Source organism: Heptranchias perlo, chromosome 7 (assembly GCF_035084215.1).
Source record: "Heptranchias perlo isolate sHepPer1 chromosome 7, sHepPer1.hap1, whole genome shotgun sequence".
Lineage (NCBI taxonomy): Eukaryota > Metazoa > Chordata > Chondrichthyes > Hexanchiformes > Hexanchidae > Heptranchias > Heptranchias perlo.
This window is the reverse complement of record NC_090331.1, coordinates 84,570,003-84,590,549: the sequence shown is the minus strand read 5'-3', so window position 1 is coordinate 84,590,549 and position 20,547 is coordinate 84,570,003. Positions and strand designations below refer to the sequence as shown.

General features: G+C 43.3%; 1 protein-coding gene across 2 annotated transcripts in view; it reads left to right on the top strand.

The window, feature by feature from the left end:
* Nucleotides 1-262: 262 nt before the first annotated feature.
* Nucleotides 263-20,547, top strand: part of LOC137323918 (double-stranded RNA-specific editase 1-like) — a 271,806-nt gene continuing 251,521 nt past the window's right edge. Inside the window, exon 1 of one of the 2 annotated variants that reach the window (XM_067988003.1) lies at nt 263-336. In XM_067988003.1, the coding sequence (XP_067844104.1) occupies nt 279-336 (58 nt within the window). In that variant the 5' untranslated portion in view covers nt 263-278. The remainder of the gene's footprint in view (nt 337-20,547) is intronic. The other variant, XM_067988004.1, reaches the window with a different exon arrangement.

The following is a 20,547-nucleotide window of genomic DNA, read 5'->3' as shown; positions in this document are numbered from 1 at the left end:
CCGTGAGCCATCCAATGAAAAGGGCAACTGGTTCAGCAGCTGGTTTGTGCCAATGTGCGATGGCACGGGACTTGCTTTATCACGGCTTGTCCAATCAGTGAGCGGGACCAAACTTAGTCCTGACCAATGGGAAGCAGGACCGTTTCTCGGTCCAATGGGAAGCGCGACAGGGGCGGCGGACCTGTCCAATGGGATGCGGGGCCCCGGCGACGCTTCGTCCAATGGCAGGCGGGCGGAGCGGACCGTGTGTTGTTGACGCTTTTACTCGCAGCGATAAGATGGCGGAGCAGCGTGTTGTGGCAAAGCGGAGTGGGGACGGGGAGCCCGACAAACGAGGTGAGGCAAACCGGGGCACGGGCAGCCGGCCCGAGGTGATTTCTGTGTGAGAACACGGGGCGGGAAGGCTGGCGGGGCCGGAGTGGCGCCGGGTGGCCGCTTCCTTCCCGCGGTCCGGGGGCAGGATGGAGCGTGAGCCGTTACCGGCTCGAGATGCTGTGCGGCGCGCGCACCCGTTCCGGTTAATACGGCGCAATAATAATAATAATAAAAATATGCGGATAAAAGCGTAAAGATGCAATTGTGGATGCTTTGCAGAATGGGTAAATCGGTGCAATCATGCATATGCACGGAGTGCTGCGGAGATGGCGACAAAACCCATCCAATGTCTGGTGCCTTTTTCTAGCCGGTCACCGTGTTCCACAGGTTAATTTCATTGTGGATTTGCGGGAGGAAGGTGACGTTTCAAGTGTGTGTTTCCATAATTGTTAATTCCCCAAATGAATGGGAGCCGACAGCTGCTGGGGGACGAGGATGAGTGAGTTCCGATCATCATCTCCCCAGCCCGCTTTATTATTAATAAAACACAGTGACGCTCATTGATGGAGTTGGCTGCGCTCGCCGGCTGATCCCGTCGTACTTGTTAATCGTGATCAGTGTGTGAAACTCCGTCGCGAGTGCCCAGAAGAGCAATTAAATTCACCATCACTGGTGGGAAGACCCCCTCCGGTTCCATATTCCTCTTACCAAAATATCCTCCTTCACCTTCGTTTTGGATTTGGTTTTTCCACTTGTAATTTTTCTGTGTCTTGCACTTCTTTCCCTCCCCTTTTATTTTTCTTGGAAACGTTGGTGTCAGAGATGTGCCAATCATCATCATAAATGGTCTACCTATAGCAGGTTTTGACTCAACGCCTCTTTCTCCAAACCTCTCGCATTGTGCTTCTCTCTTCAATTCCCCACACCATCTCTTATTCTTCAGGTGATCAAGAAGCATCCTTCTTTTCCTCTTGCTTTTCTTTTCCTCCTTCACCTGTCGATGTAACATTGCTTTCAACATCTCCTCCCAGCTCATTCCCAATCCAATTTGTTTGCCATTTTCTGATAACATCAAACATGTGGCAATATTGGTTTTGGATGAAAAGAAAAATAGAAAATGCATATGTACTCAGCTGGTTAGTTAGCTTGTGGAAGAGAAAAAGTTGACCTTTTAGCTGGGACTCATCATTTTGTTGTATTTCTCTTCTCTTTCCCTGCCCTTCCCCAAACATGTTTGGGTTATGATCATCATGGTTGTTGCTGCCCATTTTAGCTGTTAAATAAATATTTATAGCTTCTATTTTTTCCCTTTTTACCCCAACTTTATGTTGCATCTCTTTAGTTGGTGCAGAATATGGTGGAACTGATCCTAGGTTTCTTTTTCCCTTCATCGGGGGGAGAGGAGGGGTGATGGTTGGTGTGGTAATCCCAGTCCTACCCATTTTTTAGTTCCTCTGCCAATGTTCAGGGAAAGACTCCTCTGTCACTCACACTGATGCATTGACCTGCCCTGCTCTTCCACTGTTGGTGCTCCTGAATAGGGCAGGTCCAACCTATCTCCACTTTATTATCTAGATTGGATGTTGCACATTTCTTATTATTTTCCATTCTCTCTCCCCATGCCCAAGGTAAAAATGTTGATATTATTAATTATTTAGTGCTGAAGGTTATCTTTTTTTGTTGATGTGCATTCTCTGTCACCTACCTTGGGGGAAAAACCTGTAATAAACCAGGTTAACTGACATTTATCATATAAATAACTGTCGGTGAAGATTTGGTGTGCTCTGTTTTGGGAGGAGATAGGTTTCTGGGAAGGGGAGGAGCTTTCAGGGTGCACTGCAGTCTAGAAAGTTTTCTGAGATGTGTACTAAACTGTACAGTATTTTGCACATGGATTTTACTCTACTTATTATTAACATTGCTAAGGGAATGCTGTACCCCTTTCTAAGAAACACAGCAGATGTGGGGGTTTTGAGCCAGTTGGATCAGAGACAGAGTAACTGGTAGAAGGGTAACAACAGTGGTATCTTAGGAAGGTGAGCGCAAGAGGAGGGAAAGAAACTTGAGCAGAAGAGCAAGTCTTTCATGAAATCCCCTTGCAGCATTTCCAAGCATTACTAATGGTGTCTGCAGACGTACGTTTTTCTCTCCTCGTACTTTTGCTGGAAATGGTGGAATTATGGGATTGGTGAAATAGTGTAAACACCTTCTGCCTTAAGCACTTTTATATGAAATTCAGGTTTCTAAATTAGTTCAATAAAATCTGTGCCTGGACAAACCAGAAAAACATGCTTGTCTTGCCAAGCTGAATGCCAGAACTGACTGCAAAATTAATGTAATTTACATCTCTCTTTGAAGCAGAATGAGCATGTTTTAATCTGTGCCTGCCCTTTTTTAAAAGGAGCAGTTGTAACGAGACAATCTTCTTTCTTGAATGCCCTTCCCTTCCTCAAAGGCTCAATTTTGGGTACCATTCCACAGGTGCTGACTACTCTTTGTTGCCTTTCCCAAGTGGGCATTATTCATTCCTCAGCTTTGACAGCAAGTATTGGCAGTATTACAGTGGAGTCAGATCCTGTCCTCACATGCACTTTAAGTCGGAGATGCCAAATAGCAATTGTGAACAGGAACTTCCATTCTATTGACACTGAGGACAATTGTAACGCCCCTTCAGCTGCCTTGACTGAGATCTGTTAACTCCAGTGTACAGGGGAATCGAACCATAAACCTTCTTGGTTTGTATGTGTCAGGTTTTTGGAATTCAGGCTGTGCCACCTTGGGGGATTTTGGTGTAATATGATAAAAAAAATACTAGTGTTGAGCTAAACTTGGCTCTTAAGGGGTTAAATTCACAGGATAGCAGGGCTGGCAAGTATACATTAGATTTCAGATGGGAGGGCGGGGGGGGGTTGAACCAGTGTGCTGGAGACAATAAAAGATAGTTTGACATTCTAGTGATCACTCACACTCGCTGCGATTCCGTCAACTCTATTCATTTGAATTCAGCAGGGTCATTGTCAGGTTAGGTTGGTTGATTCTATGCGGTGGTGCTCAGTTTGACCAAAAGCTGACAATGTTGGCCTCTTTTTTTTAAAAAAAAGACCTGCAAAAGCCAAAGGCAGTCAGGCAGCAAAGGAACACGAGGAGGATGGAATACAGGAGAGAGGAGTTAGAAAATTAGCTTTAAGTCATCAAGATGACCCACTGAAATGGGAGGAATAGAGTGTGTTTGTTATTTTTACATTAGTCAGATTACAAGTTGCATTGATGGAACTAAGTGAATCTGATTCACCTGATGGGAAATAAAGCAGCTAAACAGTTTACGTCCAGTCTTGTCTCACCAAGCGTTTGTTCGGTTTGCTTGCAGAGAGATTGAAGAAATACATAAGCGAAAGATGTGGGTATCTGATCCAGATCACAAGGGGTTGCTGTTTCTACATCCCTGGGTTAGCTATAGAGCAAGTATATTTAGAGCAATGTGAATCAATTCCCATAAAAGTAAGATGTTCAGTCCACTTAAAGGAGTGACTGACACCACCCAAGGTAGTATCTATGGAAAACCAAAATTCATAATATAACGTCTTGGTTATTTACTGGATAAACTCATGAAGATATTCATGAGCCAATGTAGATAGTAGTAGAATTGCTCAGAATTTGTAAAAGCCAATCATTGATATTTCTGTTCACCTTAGAATGGAACCACTCAACCTCAACATTGGAGCAGCCTGCAGCTTGTCAGGTGGAAGAGCAAATGTTTTGTTGAGACTAAAAAGAAATAAATTTTACCCATATAGTAGCAAATATAAATGTTTTTAGCTTAAAAATGAGACTGTGAGAAATTAAACATTCAGAATATTTCACCTTTTAAGTTATGGATCTTCTAGAGTTTGCTATTTATGACAAGTTTTTTTTTAAAATCTTCTAGTTTTGGAAGGAGAGCGTATCACTGCATGTGGTATTGAGATGCAAATATAATTTCCCTTCAAAGATCATTTTTACACCTAAAATAAAAATCTAACCAGTTCTCAGTTTATTTAGCGACTACTGCGAGTGTATAAATGTTTTGGTGTCTTGTAGTATTTTTTTCTCACATTCAGAATTTGAACAAATGTGTGTCATTTGGATGTTGCACAACTCTAATCCTGTTTTTAAATGCAGTTCAATATTTGAAGAGTTAAATCTTTGTTAGAAATCTGCTGTGTTAGGTCTGGCATAATAAGTACAGTTTTTTCTTCAATTACAAGAGGCAGTTTGAAGTTAAATAATTATTGTGATCACTTTATCTTCGTGAAAACTAAAGTTGTAAGTTATCAGTTTATTGTTTGTTCTGTGCTATCTGGAAGACTCAGTTCCTGTGGACATACTTCAAATCATGAAAGCAACTACAATACGGCTTTCCTAATGTGAGTCTGCCATACACTGTGTGAAGCTATTGTTGGTAGAGCTTACAACAACTGTAGTGAGAAATATTGCGACAGGACTGAAGATTCTGGTAGTGACCAGTATAGCACAGTGTATGGTATTGTGTGTGCGTGTGTAATATATGGATGGGAAAGACTGAAGATGCTGCTTCTAACTATAGCTAATACGGTGCCAGGAACTGATTGCTTTGGATATGTGTACTTAGAGTTTGCATACCTGTGTCAGATGGATGGCTGTATATTTCAAGCATCACAAATCATTTATTTGGTTACCTGTGGTTTACGTAAAGAATAAAAATGGATATTTGGGGAGAGATTGTAGAATATAATCATCAGTGTCAAGTAATTTGTGTATTAAATAATGATTAGCTGAGTTACAAGATAGTGGCCTCATTGAGTGGGTTCAAGTGGTATCTTATTTTTTGAGACTTCTCTCTGCCAGCCGTGACTCAGTGGGTAGCACTCTCGCCTCTGAATCAGAAGGTCATGGTTTCAAGTCCCACTCCAGAGACTTGAGCACATAATCTATGTTGACACTGCAGTGCTGTACTGAGGGAGAGCTGCACTGTCGTAGGTGCTGTCTTTCAGATGAGATGTTGAACTCTCAGATGGGCGTAAAAAATCCCACGGCACTATTTGAAGACGACCAGTTCTCCCCCTGGCCAATATTTATCCCTCAACCAATATCACCAAAACAGAACACCTGGTTATTATCTCATTGCTGTTCGTAGGATCTTGCTGTGCGCAAATTGGCTACGAAGTTTTGCCCTTTTCTTCAGGGAAAAAAAAATACAATGACGGACTTTAGTGAATAAACTCTCCTTAACTTTTTTTTCAAACCCCCGAAGATGAAATTTTAAAAAACACTCTCCCCTTGCCTTTTTGTTCTAAATAATTTCTCCAGTGATCTTTCTCCAATGTAACAGTGCCAAGGTCAAAGTCATCCAGTTCGGCTTATGCCAAAAGCCTTGTGTTTTAACCTCCATTACCATTCCCTTGTCCCATTCTTGGCTCATTCTGAACCTGACGGTATATAACCTCGGTGTCCTGTTTGACCCTGAGCTGAGCTTCAAGTACCCTATCCCATCCATCACCAAAACCACCTCTGCAACTTTGTCTGCCTCAGCCTTCTCCTCAAAATCCTGAAAAATTTAATAAGGACGTGACAAATAAAGAGGGAATGGAACAGATGATGTGGTTCACCTGACCCACACCCCTCACCTCACCACAGTCCTTCAGGGTTCAGATCCGAACAGAAAAAAATTCCTATGCAAAATACTAAGTGGTGCAAACCTTTCATGTTTTCACAGTTTCTGCTGCCCCTCAGTATGCTTAACTGTATGCTGCTACATGAGTCATGCTTCAGCTGGACAGTCTTCAGGGTAACTGCTTGTTGTCATTGCTGAATTGTCTTGATAGAATTATAACAGCTATAATTATGGGGGATTTTAACTATCATATTAACTGGACAAATCAAATTGGGCAGGGCAGCCTTGAGGAAGAGTTTATTGAGTGTATAAGGGATGGATTTCTTTAGCAGTATGTAACTGATCCTACAAGGGGGCAAGCAACCTTGGACCTGGTCCTGTGTAATGAGCCAGGATTAATTAATAATGTCCTAGTTAAGGATCCTCTTGGAATGAGTGACCATAACATGTTTACATTCCATATCCAATTCGAGGGTGAGAAGGTTGGTTCTCAAACAAGCGTACTGAGCTTGAATAAAGGAGACTATGATGGTATGAGAGCGGAATTGATTAAAGTGGACTGGGAAAATAGATTAAAGGGTAAGACGGTACATGAGCAGTGGTGTTCATTCAAGGAGTTATTTTACAACTTTCAAAAAAAATATATTCCACTGAGGAAAAAGGGTGTAAAAGAAATGATAGCCATCCGTGGCTAAGTAAAGAAATTAAGGATAGTATCCGACTAAAAACAAGGACATATAAGGTCGCCAAACTTAGTGGGAGGATAGAAGATTGGGAAGTCTTCAAAAGACAGCAAAAAGTAACTAAAGGATTGATTAAGAAAGGGAAGATAGATTATGAAAATAAATTAGCAAAAAAATATAAAAACAGATAGCGAGAGTTTCTACAGTTATATAAAAAGGGTGGCTAAGGCAAACGTAGGTCCCTTAGAGGGTGAGACCGGGAAATTAATGGTGGGAAACATGGAAATGGCAAAAATGCTGAACAATTATTTTGTTTCAGTCTTTACGGTAGAGGACACTAAGAATATCCCAACACTGGACAAACAGGGGGCTCTAGTGGGGGAGGAGCTAAATACGATTAAAATCACGAAGGAATTGGTACTCAGTAAAATAATGGCACTCAAGGCGGATAAATCCCCTGGACCTGATGGCTTACATCCTAGGGTCTTGAGGGAAGTGGCAGTAGGGATTGTGGATGCTTTGGTAATAATTTTCCAAAATTCTCTGGACTCGGCAAAGGTCCCGGCAGATTGGAAAACTGCTAATGTAACACCCTTATTTAAAAAGGGTAGTAGGCAGAAGGCTGGAAATTATAGACCAGTTAGCTTAACACCTGTGGTGGGTAAAATTTTGGAGTCTATTATTAAGGAGACAGTAGCGGAACATTTGGATAAACATAATTTAGTAGTACAAAGTCAGCATGGCTTTATGAAGGGGAAGTCATGTCTCACAAATTTGCTTGAGTTCTTTGAGGATATAACGTACAGGGTGGATAAAGGGGAACCAGTGGACGTAGTGTATTTAGACTTCCAGAAGGCATTCGACAAGGTGCCACATAAAAGATTATTGCTCAAGATAAAGAATCACTGGATTGGGGGTAATATTCTGGCATGGGTGGAGGATTGGTTATCTAACAGGAAGCAAAGAGTTGGGATAAATGGTTCATTCTCGGACTGGCAACCAGTGGCCAGTGGTGTTCCGCAGGGGTCGGTGCTGGGTCCCCAACTCTTTACAATCTATATTAACGATTTGGAGGAGGGGACCGAGTGTAACATATCAAAGTTTGCAGATGATATAAAGATGGGAGGGAAAGTGGAGAGTGAGGAGGACATAAAAAACCTACAGGGGGCTATAGACAGGCTGGATGAGTGGGCGGAGATTTGGCAGATGCAATACAATATTGGAAAATGTGAGGTTATGCACTTTGGCAGGAAAAATCAGAGAGCAAGTTATTATCTTAATGGCGAGAAACTGGAAAGTACTGCAGTACAAAGGGATCTGGGGGTCCTAGTGCAAGAAGATCAAAAAGTTAGTATGCAGGTGCAGCAGGTGATCAAGAAGGCCAACGGAATGTTGGCGTTTATTGCTCGGGGGATAGAATATAAAAACAGGGAGGTATTGCTGCAGTTATATAAGGTATTGGTGAGACCGCACCTGGAATACTGCATACAGTTTTGGTCTCCATACTTAAGAAAAGACATACTTGCTCTCGAGGCAGTACAAAGAACGTTCACTCGGTTAATCCTGGTGATGAGGGGGTGGACATATGAGGAGAGGTTGAGTGGATTGGGACTCTACTCATTGGAGTTCAGAAGAATGAGAGGCGATCGTATTGAAACATATAAGATTGTGAAGGGGCTTGATCGTGTGGATGCGGTAAGGATGTTCCCAAGGATGGGTGAAACTAGAACGAGGGGGCATAATCTTAGAATAAGGGGCTGCTCTTTCCAAACTGAGATGAAGAGAAACTTCTTCACTCAGAGGGTGGTAGGTCTGTGGAATTTGCTGCCCCAGGAAGCTGTGGAAGCTACATCATTGAATAAATTTAAAACAGAAATCGACAGTTTCCTAGAAGCAAAGGGAATTCGGGGTTACGGGGAGCGGGCAGGAAATTGGACATGAATTTAGATTTGCGATTAGGATCAGATCAGCCATGATCTTATTGAATGGTGGAGCAGGCTCGAGGGGCCGATTGGCCTACTCCTGCTCCTATTTCTTATGTTCTTATGAGGCTTGCAGGGTACAGTAGCCTAGTGGTTATGGTACTGGACTAGCAACCCAGAGATTTTGAGATCCTACCATAGCAAGTTGTGAAATTCAATTCATTAAACCTGGGCTACCACCAGAAAAAAAAACCCAGCTGGATCACTAATGTCCTTCAGGGAAGGGAACTTGCCTATGTGTGACTCCAGTCTTACACTATGTAATTGACTCTTAATCTTCTTTTGTGCAACTAGGGTTGAGCAATAAATGGTGCTGTCCCTTCTGGCTGGTATGAAGGTGCCTTGACAAAAATCCTACTTATCTATGGGTGACAAAGTTCAGTGAGGAGCAGTTTTGGTGCTGGAACCTTGTACTGTTTATGCAGGTAGCACACCAGCGTATCACTGAGTGTTCCCAAGAGCATGTTTCTCCCCTTTATCGACAAAATCCAGGACATCCCTCTTGCTGCCCGTGGCACATTAATTACTTAGTGCAAGGAAAATTCAAATCTTCAAGCATGAGGTAGGTGCTAATTGGACCGTTTTTGACATTTTTACTGTCTGATGCAAACTTGATGAATCCTGATTATTCCAGCCATGAATGTATCTTCCAAGTTACGTTTTTAAATGAAGGCTGACTGCTATGAATTAGATCAGTGAGTTCTTGTCGAGATGCTGAATGCCACACATTTTGGAAATTGTAAACAATTTTACAACACCAAGTTATAGTCCAACAATTTTATTTTTAATCTCACATTTTGGAGTGAGACATTCCTCGGAATGCTAAATACTTATTTTTGCACATATGCAAAGGTCTGCTCGAGCGCAAAGCTTGGAATGATGGAATACACATTTTATTTGCCATGCAGCCTTAAGAATGGAGTAAATTTCACTTCAATTGTATTTTCATTTACAGTGGCACACTTGATTTGGGGGTGGGAGGGGCGGCGGGAGACTGGGAGGATCCTCTGTGGTGGGGGGGGGCGGGGGGAGCGGTGGCAATATTGTCCAGGATGATTAGGTCGCCTCTTGCTGAGTGAGTATACACCTTTTTCAAAAGTATAGAAGCAGCTAAATGAAAATGGCTAAATTTTTCTCTTGCCTGTTAACTTTTTATTTTGCTTTCCTGTCTTGTTCTTCTTGCTTTCCTTTTCCCCCCTACTTCATTCCTTCCTGCAGGCTCATCTATTTATCTCACATTTAAAATTAGAGTAGATATTCAGTCTGGAAACAGTTTATTCGTGATTTGTTTTTAATTTGGGTGGGAAACTTAGGAGTATAGAACATCATCGATTACTGTGGTTTGACAAGTTCCTATCCATCTCTATTTGTCTTGTTTTATTGTTTAGCTTTGGAATTGTAGCGTTGAGTGTTACCATGGCATCTTTTATCATTCACCAGGATCGGCAGCTCTGAGCTCCATCACAAAAAAGGGTGTAACTAAGATCAAATTCCCCAAATACTCCTGGGCTTGTTTATTAGATCAGTGTTGTCCAATAGAAATTGTTGACTAGGCACAGGTGTGGCTATGGTGACACCGTTTTAGCCTCATGCATTAATTTTAGTAGAAAACATCTTTCATACAATACAGATAAATGTACCTCGCATGTATATTAACTTAACAAATATCTACCACCATTCAGTAACCAAGGAAGCTGAAGGCAAGTCATGTAAAACTAACCTGAGAGTTTTTGGATGAGGTACCAGGGAGGGTAGATGAGGGCAATGCAGTTGATGTGGTGCATATGGACTTTCAAAAGGCGTTTGATAAAGTACCGCATGGTAGGCTTGTAATCAAGATTGCGGCCCATAGATTAAAGGTGGCAGTAGCAACATGGATACAGAATTGGCTAATAGACAGGAAACAGAGAGTAGTGGTGAACGGTTGTTTTTTGGACTGGAGGAAGGTGTACAGTGGTGTTCCCCAGGGGACGGTGCTGGGACCACTGCGTTTCTCGATTATATATTAATGACTTGGACTTGGGTGTATAGGGCACAATTTCAAAATTTGTAGATGACACAAAACTTGGAAGGGTAGTATCCTCTTCACCAAGGGTAGTGAGGAGGATAGTGATAAGCTTCAAGAGGGTATAGACAGGCTGGAATGCGAAGTGATATATTTTGGTAGGAAGAACAAGGAGAGGCAATATAAACTGGAGGGCACAATTCTAAAAGAGGTACAGGAATAGAGGGATCTGGGGGTATATGTGCACTAATCGTTGAAGCTGGCAGTGCAGGTTGAGAAAGCGGTTCAAAAAGCATACGGGATCCTAGGCTTTAGAGGCATAGAGTACAAAAGTAAGGACGTCATCATGAACCTTCTATAAAACACTGGTTCGGCCACAACTGGAGTATTGTGTTCAGTTCTGGGCACCGCCCTTTAGGAAAGATGTGAAGGCCTAAGAGAGGGTGCAGAAGAGATTTATTAGAATGATTCCAGGGATGAGAGACTTTAGTTATGTTGATAGACTGGAGAAGCTGGAATTGTTCTCCTTGGAACAGAGATGGTTGCGAGGAGATTTGATAGAGGTATTCAAAATCATGAAGAGTCTGGACAGAATAGATAGAGAGAAACTGTTCCCATTGGCGGAAGGGTCAAGAACCAGAGGACATAGATTTAAGGTGATTGGCAAAAGAACCACAGGTGACGAGGAATAAACATTTTTTACACAGCGAGTGGTTAAGGTCTGGAATGCACTGCCTGACGGGGTGGTGGAGGCAGATTCAATCATGGCCTTCAAAAAGGATCTGGGTAAGTACTTGAAAGTAAAAAAAAATTGCAGGGCTACGGGGATAGGGCGGGGGAATGGGACTAGCATAGAGCTGGTGCGGACTCGATGGGGCGAATGGCCTCCTTCCATGCTGTGACCCTTCTATGACTCTGTGAAGTAAAGCACTCACTGTTCAAAAATACTTGCACACTCTGCTTTTGTCTTGACATTTCAACAACTAACGCACAAAAAGGTTAAAGTACACATGCATACACCGTGCGAATATAAATACACGACCAAGTCACAAAGATGAGAATGAACTAGCAGCATGAGACCTATCTTCCCATGATGTTGACGTTGTTGCATTGAGCAAGATCATGCTTGCTGGAGGAGAGCAACTTGTGGAAGATGGTGCTGGTTATACCATCTTCTATTGTGGCTGGGCAGAGGTGGTGTGCACACACTGGTGTAGGGTTTGTGATTTGCAGTTACATTACTGTGAAGGTGGCTAGTCTGACAAAAAAAACAATGGAAACTTGATGATTGAGAGTACCACAAAAACAGAAGCACTATGCCCCTATCACTAATGCCCATACACCAATAATGAGGGATGAAGATAAGGTGAAAGAGCAGTATTTTATTGATCTTGACTTATTGTTGCAATGCCATCAGCAGAGAGATTCATCGTTTTTGGAGACTTCACTGTTTGGGTTGGTGGGATGCCAACACCTGGGATGCTGCCAAGAATGCCAATCTCCTCATGCAGAATGTTTTGAACACGATCTGGTCATCACCACTGTCTTCTGACATTCAAATGAGCTTAAGACAACTTGGACACATCCTTGATCCAGGAACTGGCATCTGATGGATTGCATCACTGCCTGACAGCATGAGCAGCAAGATGAAAGAATTCGAACAGCTTATGTGGAATGCTGTGGAGTGAGGCTTGAGTCTTTTGCCATGAGTAATGGAGTTAAGCTAGTTTCTGTGCTTGCACCTCACTTCCTTGGACCTAACTATGTTTAATGACACAATCAGGAGATGATGTGGAGATGGCGGTGATGGACTGGGGTGGACAAATGAAAGGAGTCGCACAACAGCAGGTTATAGTCCAACAGCTTTATTTGAAATCACAAGCTTTCGGAGCTTTGCTCCTTCGTCAGGTGAAGTGAGGAGGATTTGCATAAAGGCACAGCATATATAGTCAGAGAACAATGCCTGGTGATTACAGATAATCTTTCTAACTGCCCTTCATCACACCTCAGACAGATAATCACGGCAATCAAAGGAGTGTTCAAACAGGTTAGTCAGGGAAACCTTACATCCAAGAATACTGAGGTGGGGTCACATGTAGCAGATGCTGGGGTTTGTATTAAAAAAAGAACTTTTTTTTTGCTGGAAATCGCAGCAGGTCCAGCCACATCTGTGTATGGAGAACAAGCCAACTACGACTTGAGTCTGGATGACTCTACGTCAGGTGGGGTTACATGTAGCGTGACATGAACCCAAGATCCCGGTTGAGGCCGTCCTCATGGGCGCGGAACTTGGCTATCAATTTCTGCTCGACGATTTTGCGTTGTCGTGTGTCTCGAAGGCCGCCTTGGAGAACGCTTACCCGAAGATCGGAGGCTGAATGTCCTTGACTGCTGAAGCGTTCCCCGACTGGGAGGGAACCCTCCTGTCTGGCGATTGTTGTGCGGTGTCCATTCATCCGTTGTCGCAGTGTCTGCATGGTCTCGCCGATGTACCATGCTCCGGGGCATCCTTTCCTGCAACGTATGAGGTAGACAACGTTGGCCGAGTCACAGGAGTATGAACCATGTACCTGGTGGGTGGTGTCCTCTCGTGTGATGGTGGTATCTATGTCGATGATCTGGCATGTCTTGCAGAGGTTGCTGCGGCAGGGTTGTGTGGTGTCGTGGACGCTGTTCTCCTGAAAGCTGGGTAATTTGCTGCGAACGATGGTCTGTTTGAGGTTAGGTGGCTGTTTGAAGGCGAGTAGTGGAGGCGTGGGGATGGCCTTCGTGAGGCGTTCGTCGCCATCGATGACATGTTGAAGGCTGCGAAGAACATGGCGTAGTTTCTCCGCTCCGGGGAAGTACTGGACGACGAAGAGTACTCTGTTGGTTGTGTCCCGTGTTTGTCTTCTGAGGAGGTCTGTGCAATTTTTCGCTGTGGCCCGTCGGAACTATCGATCGACGAGTCGAGCGTCCTATCCCTTTCTTACGAGGGCGTCTTTCAGCGTGTGTAGGTGTCCATCGCGTTCCTCCTCGTCTGAGCAGATCCTGTGTATTCGCAGGGCCTGTCCATAGGGGATGGCCTCTTTGACGTGGTTAGGGTGGAAGCTGGAAAAGTGGAGCATCGTGAGGTTGTCCGTGGGCTTGCGGTAGAGTGAGGTGCTGAGGTGCCCGTCTTTGATGGAGATTCGTGTGTCCAAGAATGAAACCGATTCTGAGGAGTCGTCCATGGTGAGTTTGATGGTGGGATGGAACTTGTTGATGTTATCGTCATCAAACTCACCATGGACTACTCCTCAGAATCGGTTTCATTCTTGGACACAAGGCGAGACCATGCAGACACTGCGACAACGGATGAACGGACACCGCACAACAATCGCCAGATAGGAGGGTTCCCTCCCAGTCGGGGAACACTTCAGCAGTCAAGGACATTCAGCCTCCGATCTTCGGGTAAGCGTTCTCCAAGGCGGCCTTCGAGACACACGACAACGCAAAATCGTCGAGCAGAAATTGATAGCCAAGTTCCGCGCCCATGAGGACAGCCTCAACCGGGATCTTGGGTTCATGTCACGCTACGTGTAACCCCACCTGACGTAGAGTCATCCAGACTCAAGTCGTAGTTGGCTTGTTCTCCATACACAGATGCGGCCGGACCTGCTGCGATTTCCAGCAAAAAAAAGTTATCTGTTTTTAATACAAACCCCAGCATCTGCTACATTTGACCCCTGGTGACCCCACCTCCGTATCCTTGGATGTAAGGTCTCCCTGACTAACCTGTTTGAACACTCCTTTGATTGCTGTGATTATCTGTCTGCCAAGGTGTGATAAAGGGCAGTTAGAAAGATTATCTGTAATCACCAGGCATTGTTCTCTGACTATATATGCTGTGCCTTTATGCAATTCCTCCTCACTTCACCTGACGAAGGAGGAAAGCTCCGAAAGCTTGTGATTTCAAATAAGGCTGTTGGACTATAACCTGGTGTTGTGCGACTCCTTACAATCAGGAGAAGATGACATGTGCTTCTGCACTGTAAGGCAGCTTTTTAATCTGGGGCTACCACAAGCCTTGACATTTATATATGAACTTATTATTTGCAGATGTAGAGCTGTGGCACATTACCAACCAGTTTGCCGCAATAGTAAACAACTATGGCCTTGATGGAGCTCATGTGTCAGCTACTCAAAGGCATTGCACGAAGATAATTTGCCATTGGTAAAACTGAACTAAATATTGTCAACTGGTTCACCTATCCAGGTAGCATGGTAGCAAATAATTCACTAATAGACGATGATGTACATTCTCGTACCAGAAAAGCCAGCTCTGCATTTGGAAGATTGAAAAAATGTGTCTGGACCCAGAATGGGATCAAGTTCAAAGCAACAGTGCTGTGTACACTTGCAGCTTTATTATTCCCCTTCTGTCTGAGCTTTCCACGTGTCACTGTTGCCACATTTAGGAGCTTGACAAATTCTGTATGTGACACCTGAAGTCCATTTATGTGAATCAGGCAGTGGTACAAAATTATCAATTCCGAGATCCTTGCGTGTGTTGAGATCATTGGTAGTAAGGCGAATTTAAGAGCACAGCTATGCTGGTCAGGACTTGTTTTTTGTGTGAAGAATATGCTAAAGCACAACTCCAGCTACGTTTTATCCTGGTTAACAGCTGAAAAATATCTTGCAGCTGATCATGCAAGTTGGCGAGCAGCAATTCATGGTGGTGTCAGCTGGTATGAGCACCAGTACATAGAACTCTTGAAGGAGAAACAGCAAAAGTGGAAATACGGACAGCAGTAGCCTGCTGACCAGATGGACAGTTTAGGTCTATGAAATATGTGGGAGAGTTATACTTTGCAAAATACATTGGTTTATTTAGATAGGTCACTGTGTTACACATTTTGTGAAATGAGTTCCCACATGGCAGTATATAATTTTTGGTTGGGCAATAGTTTTTCTTTCTCTTGTTCTCCTTTTCCTCCACCCCTCTGATTATTTCAATAACTTTTAGGAGCCAAGTACCAATGTTGGCATTTCGTGTCCAGTTTGGTGTGAACAGGAGCCAGTTTAAAAACCAGTGTTGATGTGCTGGATGGCGAAGTGTGTTGCTGTTTTCCTCGCCCCCTGGAAGTCTGCATAATTTAACATCTGATTGTATTAAACCTCTGGTTGGTTTTTAAAGATTGATCGTAGCAAGCCATCTGTGTTTTATTTTTACTTTGTGTGGAGGTGACACTGGCAAGGCAATATTGCTCATCCCAAGTTGCCCTGAGAACATTGAGTTAACTACATAGTGTTGGACTAAAATCACATGTCGGATTGGCAGGTTCCCATCCCTGATGCTAACACATCTTTGTCCTGATTTGTCCTTGATGGTGTCCAGCTTCTTGAGAATTGTTGTAGTTACACACATCCAGGCAAGTGGAGAATATTCCATCACTCTCCTGACTTTGCCTTGTAGGCGGTGGAGAGGCTTTGGGGAGTCAGGAAGTGAGCCGCCCGCCAAACAATACCTAATCTCTGACCTGCTCTAGTGGCTATGGCATTTATGTCGGGGAGATAACTGAAGGTAAGGTCAAATGCTGATAGATTGAGGAGGCTTTTTGTCAAGTTGAAGAGTGAAAGAGGGATTTTGGGAAAGTAAGAGAATATTCCAGAGAATGGGTGGCTGAAGGCTCGATCAGTAAGAGTTGTGGGATTCACATTAGTCCAGACTCCTCAGAAGGGAGGATGCAACCTGTGTGTAGGGCTGGAGGATGTTGCAGAGGTCGAGTATTGGGATGTGTAGAGAAGAACAAATATTTTGAGATCAATGTATTGGGTTGGGGGCAGCCAGTGGAGGTCAGCAGAAGGATGATAGATGAAAAAGGACTTCGTATGCGATAGGATGTGGGTTGTAGAGTTCTGGAGGGTTTGGATTTTGTGTAGGATGGAACTGAAGAGTTAGGCAAATATAAAGTTCAAGAAATCGAGCCTGGAAACGACCGTGGCATGAGTGAGGATTTCAACAGCAATGGGAACAAGGTAAGGACTGAGGTGGGTGATATTTCGTAGGCTAAGGTTGCTGGCCTACGCCACAGACTAGGTGTCGTTTTGAAGTTTAGCTCTGGTTGAACAGGACCCTGAAATTGTGCACATTTGAATTTAGTCTGGGAAGGCAGGCCATGAAAGAAAGAAGGTGTAGTGATGCAGCCACTGCACTGCAGAAGGAATGGAGTTTGCGTACACTGAAAGCACACTGACGCTGTCCTTTTTGAGGTGTGTTGGTGAATGGGTGGAAGTTGAGCACTTTTTTGTAGTGAGCTTTTCCACATGCTTTCCAGTAGAATTCTCTATCTTCAGTCAAAGATTTCCACACCTTTAAAGATGTGCATCTTTCAGTGATGGAATGAAAAGACTAATTTAGTCCTGCCTCAACTGTGAAGTATTAAAAATTGTTATTTTTTTCCTTGGAGGTACTAAGTTTTATAAACAAGCAATTTTCCTGACTGTTTTGGGGATAATCTGGAAGTGATCCAGATAATGGAATCTGGTTCAATTCCAAGGATAACAAACATTAGCTAAGTAGATTTCAATTTGCTCAGGCTATTTGGTTTCAACACCATACTTTGTAGGAAACTTGTAATTTTTTGGTGTTGTGTGGTTGTCCATTTTCTTAAGCTAGATTTGTACCTAACAGAGGGTTTGACATGATAATTTATTGTTCATTTCATGCAGTTTACTCCATCTTTATTGGATTGTTGATGGTGTTGTGGCTATGCATCGGAGCCATTTTTATAGATTGGTTTTCATCCCACTGTTTGGTATATGTGTGTGTGTGTCTCCAATATGATGCTTGCAATCAGTTTAGGACTATTAGTTAAGGAATTTATAACTTCTGATGGGTTGAACAGTGCAGCCGTTGACATTTGATTTGCCTTTGGCTAAAGTGCTGATCCAGCAACATTGGACTTCTGATTTGATTTAAGTTGAAAACATGGTGAATGTTTATGTTCATACAGCAGCAGTGAATAAAGTCTCCCATCCAGCCAGGAACGTACTGCAGCTTCTAGTGATATGATGGAACACACTATAGTAGCTTCCAGAGGTGTATGATTTATTGATGGTGAATGGTTCACTTGTCGTGTCGCTGCTGATTCGGAGAGCAATGGAACACCGTGCTCATCCTGTCTGCGCTCTGGGGCATTTTCAAAACCGCTTCATCTCGTGCTATGGTCATGCTGTTTTCAAGGTCATGCTGGACTTGAATGCTGACCTACTAAATGCAATAGGAATATAGAAATGGGAGTAGGCCATTCAGCCCTTTGAGCCTGCTCCACTATTGAGTTAGATCATGGCTGATCTGTGCCTCAACTCCATTTACCCGCCTTGGCTCCCTGTCGCTTGATACCCTTACCTAACAAAAACCTATCGATCTCAGTCTTGAATTGTTCCAGCACCCACAGCCTTTTCTGGGAGAGAATTCCAGATTTCTACTACCTTTTGTGTGAAAAAATGCTTCCTGATTTCCCTCTTAAATTGCCTGGCTCTAATTTTAAGATTGTGTCCCATCATTTTTAATTTCCCCCATCAGAGAAAATAGTTTCTCTGTAACTACCATATCGAATCCTTTTAACATTTTAACACCTCGATTAGATCACCCTTCAATCTTCTATACTCAAGGGAATACAAGCCAGATTTATGCAACCTGACCTCATAATTTAACCCTCTAAGCCCCAGTATCATTCTGGTAAATCTGCACTGCATCCCTTCGAAGGCCAGTATGTCCTTCCTGAGGTGTGGTGTCCAAAACTGAACGCATTACTCCACATTGGGTCTGAGCAAGGCTCTCTACAACTGAAGCATAACTTCCTCCCCATTGTAATCCAGCCCCCTTAAGATAAAGACCAACATTTCATTAGCTTTTTTGATTGCTTTTTGTACATGTCCACTACGTTTAAATAATTATTGTACTTGGCCTCCCAAATCTCTTTGCTTCTCTACAGTTGCTAGCTCCTCACGATTATCTTTCTTGGATCCAACCTCACAATTGCCCACATTAAACTTCATCTGCCATTGTTTTGCCCACTCACTGTCTATATCCCGTTGCTACTTCCTGCTCCCACCTACACAACTTACTGTCCCACCTTATTTAGTGTCATCAGCATACTTGGATATACAACTATCTATTCCTTCATCCAGGTCATTAATAAATATGGTGAAAAGTTGAGGCCCCAGTTTCGATCCCTGGAGAACACCACTTGTCACATCCCGCCAATCACAATACGTTCCCTTTATCCCTTCTCTATCTCCTACCTCCAAACCAATTTTAAACCAATTGAACCAATCATCCGATAAAACCAGATAACCTTTGTACCCACTTTCCTCTCCCCATGAATTTTCCACTCTCCACTTTTCAAAGTCACCGTTCATCGTTTTCAGAGAAGCCAGTCAGAACCATATCATGCATCATCAGTGATTCGCCATACATCAGCCTTTCTGCCTTGTCTAAGTTACTCAGAGAAACTCCAAACAGCAGCTCTCGGTTAAGTATTTTGGGATCATTGATTCCCCAGCTTGCTGCAAAATTGTTTCGCTACGTTGCAGCCAAACCAGACTGCCTCCATCCTTGATGGAAGCAGCGGTCAGAAGGCTACCTCCAATTCCGTGGGCTTTCATTTTTGCTAATCTTTTGTGTGGAACCTTATCGAATACCTTCTGGAAGTCCATGTGGATAAGATCTATAGACACTCCTCTGTCTACCTTATTGGTGACCTCCCTGAAAACATTCAACTAGATTAGTCAGACATGACTTACCTTCTTTAAAAAAAAATGCCATGCTTTTCCGGGTGAGAATGTTAGTAGCTTCCCCACAACTAACGTTAAACTGACAGACCTGTAGTTACCTGGTTTCTCTCTCCCACCTTTCTTAAATAACGGAGGGACATTAGCAATTTTCCTCTCGAACGGACAATTCCTGCATCAAGAGAGCTATATTAAGGTCATTATATTCAGGTTGATTTTAGTTCTGAATAGTTTTAGCTGTATGCTGGTACAACTTTATGGAGGACTGCATGCTGAATGAGTGTAAACAATTTTACAACACCAAGTTATAGTCCAACAATTTTATTTGAAATTCACAAGCTTTCGGAGGCTTTACGGTAGAGGACACTAAGAATATCCCAACACTGGACAAACAGGGGGCTCTACGGGGGGAGGAGCTAAATACGATTAAAATCACTCAGGAGATGGTACTCAGTAAAATAATGGGACTCAAAGCGGATAAATCTCCTGGACCTGATGGCTTACATCCTAGGGTCTTGAGGGAAGTGGCAGTAGGGATTGTGGATGCTTTGGTGATAGTTTTCCAAAATTCCCTGGACTCAGGAGAGGTCCCGGCAGATTGGAAAACTGCTAATGTAACACCGTTATTTAAAAAGGGTAGTAGGCAGAAGGCTGGAAATTATAGGCCAGTTAGCCTAACATCTGTGGTGGGTAAAATTTTGGAGTCTATTATTAAGGAGACAGTAACGGAACATTTAGATAAGCATAATTTAATAGGACAAAGTCAGCATGGCTTTATGAAGGGGAAGTCATGTCTGACAAATTTGCTTGAGTTCTTTGAGGACATAACGTACAGGGTGGATAAAGGGGAACCAGTGGACGTAGTGTATTTAGACTTCCAGAAGGCATTCGACAAGGTGCCACATAAAAGATTATTGCTTAAGATAAAAAATCACGGGATTGGGGGTAATATTCTGGCATGGGTGGAGGATTGGTTATCGAACAGGAGGCAGAGAGTTGGGATAAATGGTTCATTCTCGGACTGGCAACCAGTAACCAGTGGTGTTCCACAGGGGTCGGTGCTGGGTCCCCAACTCTTTACAATCTATATTAACGATTTGGAGGAGGGGACCGAGTGCAACATATCAAAATTTGCAGATGATACAAAGATGGGAGGGAAAGTAGAGAGTG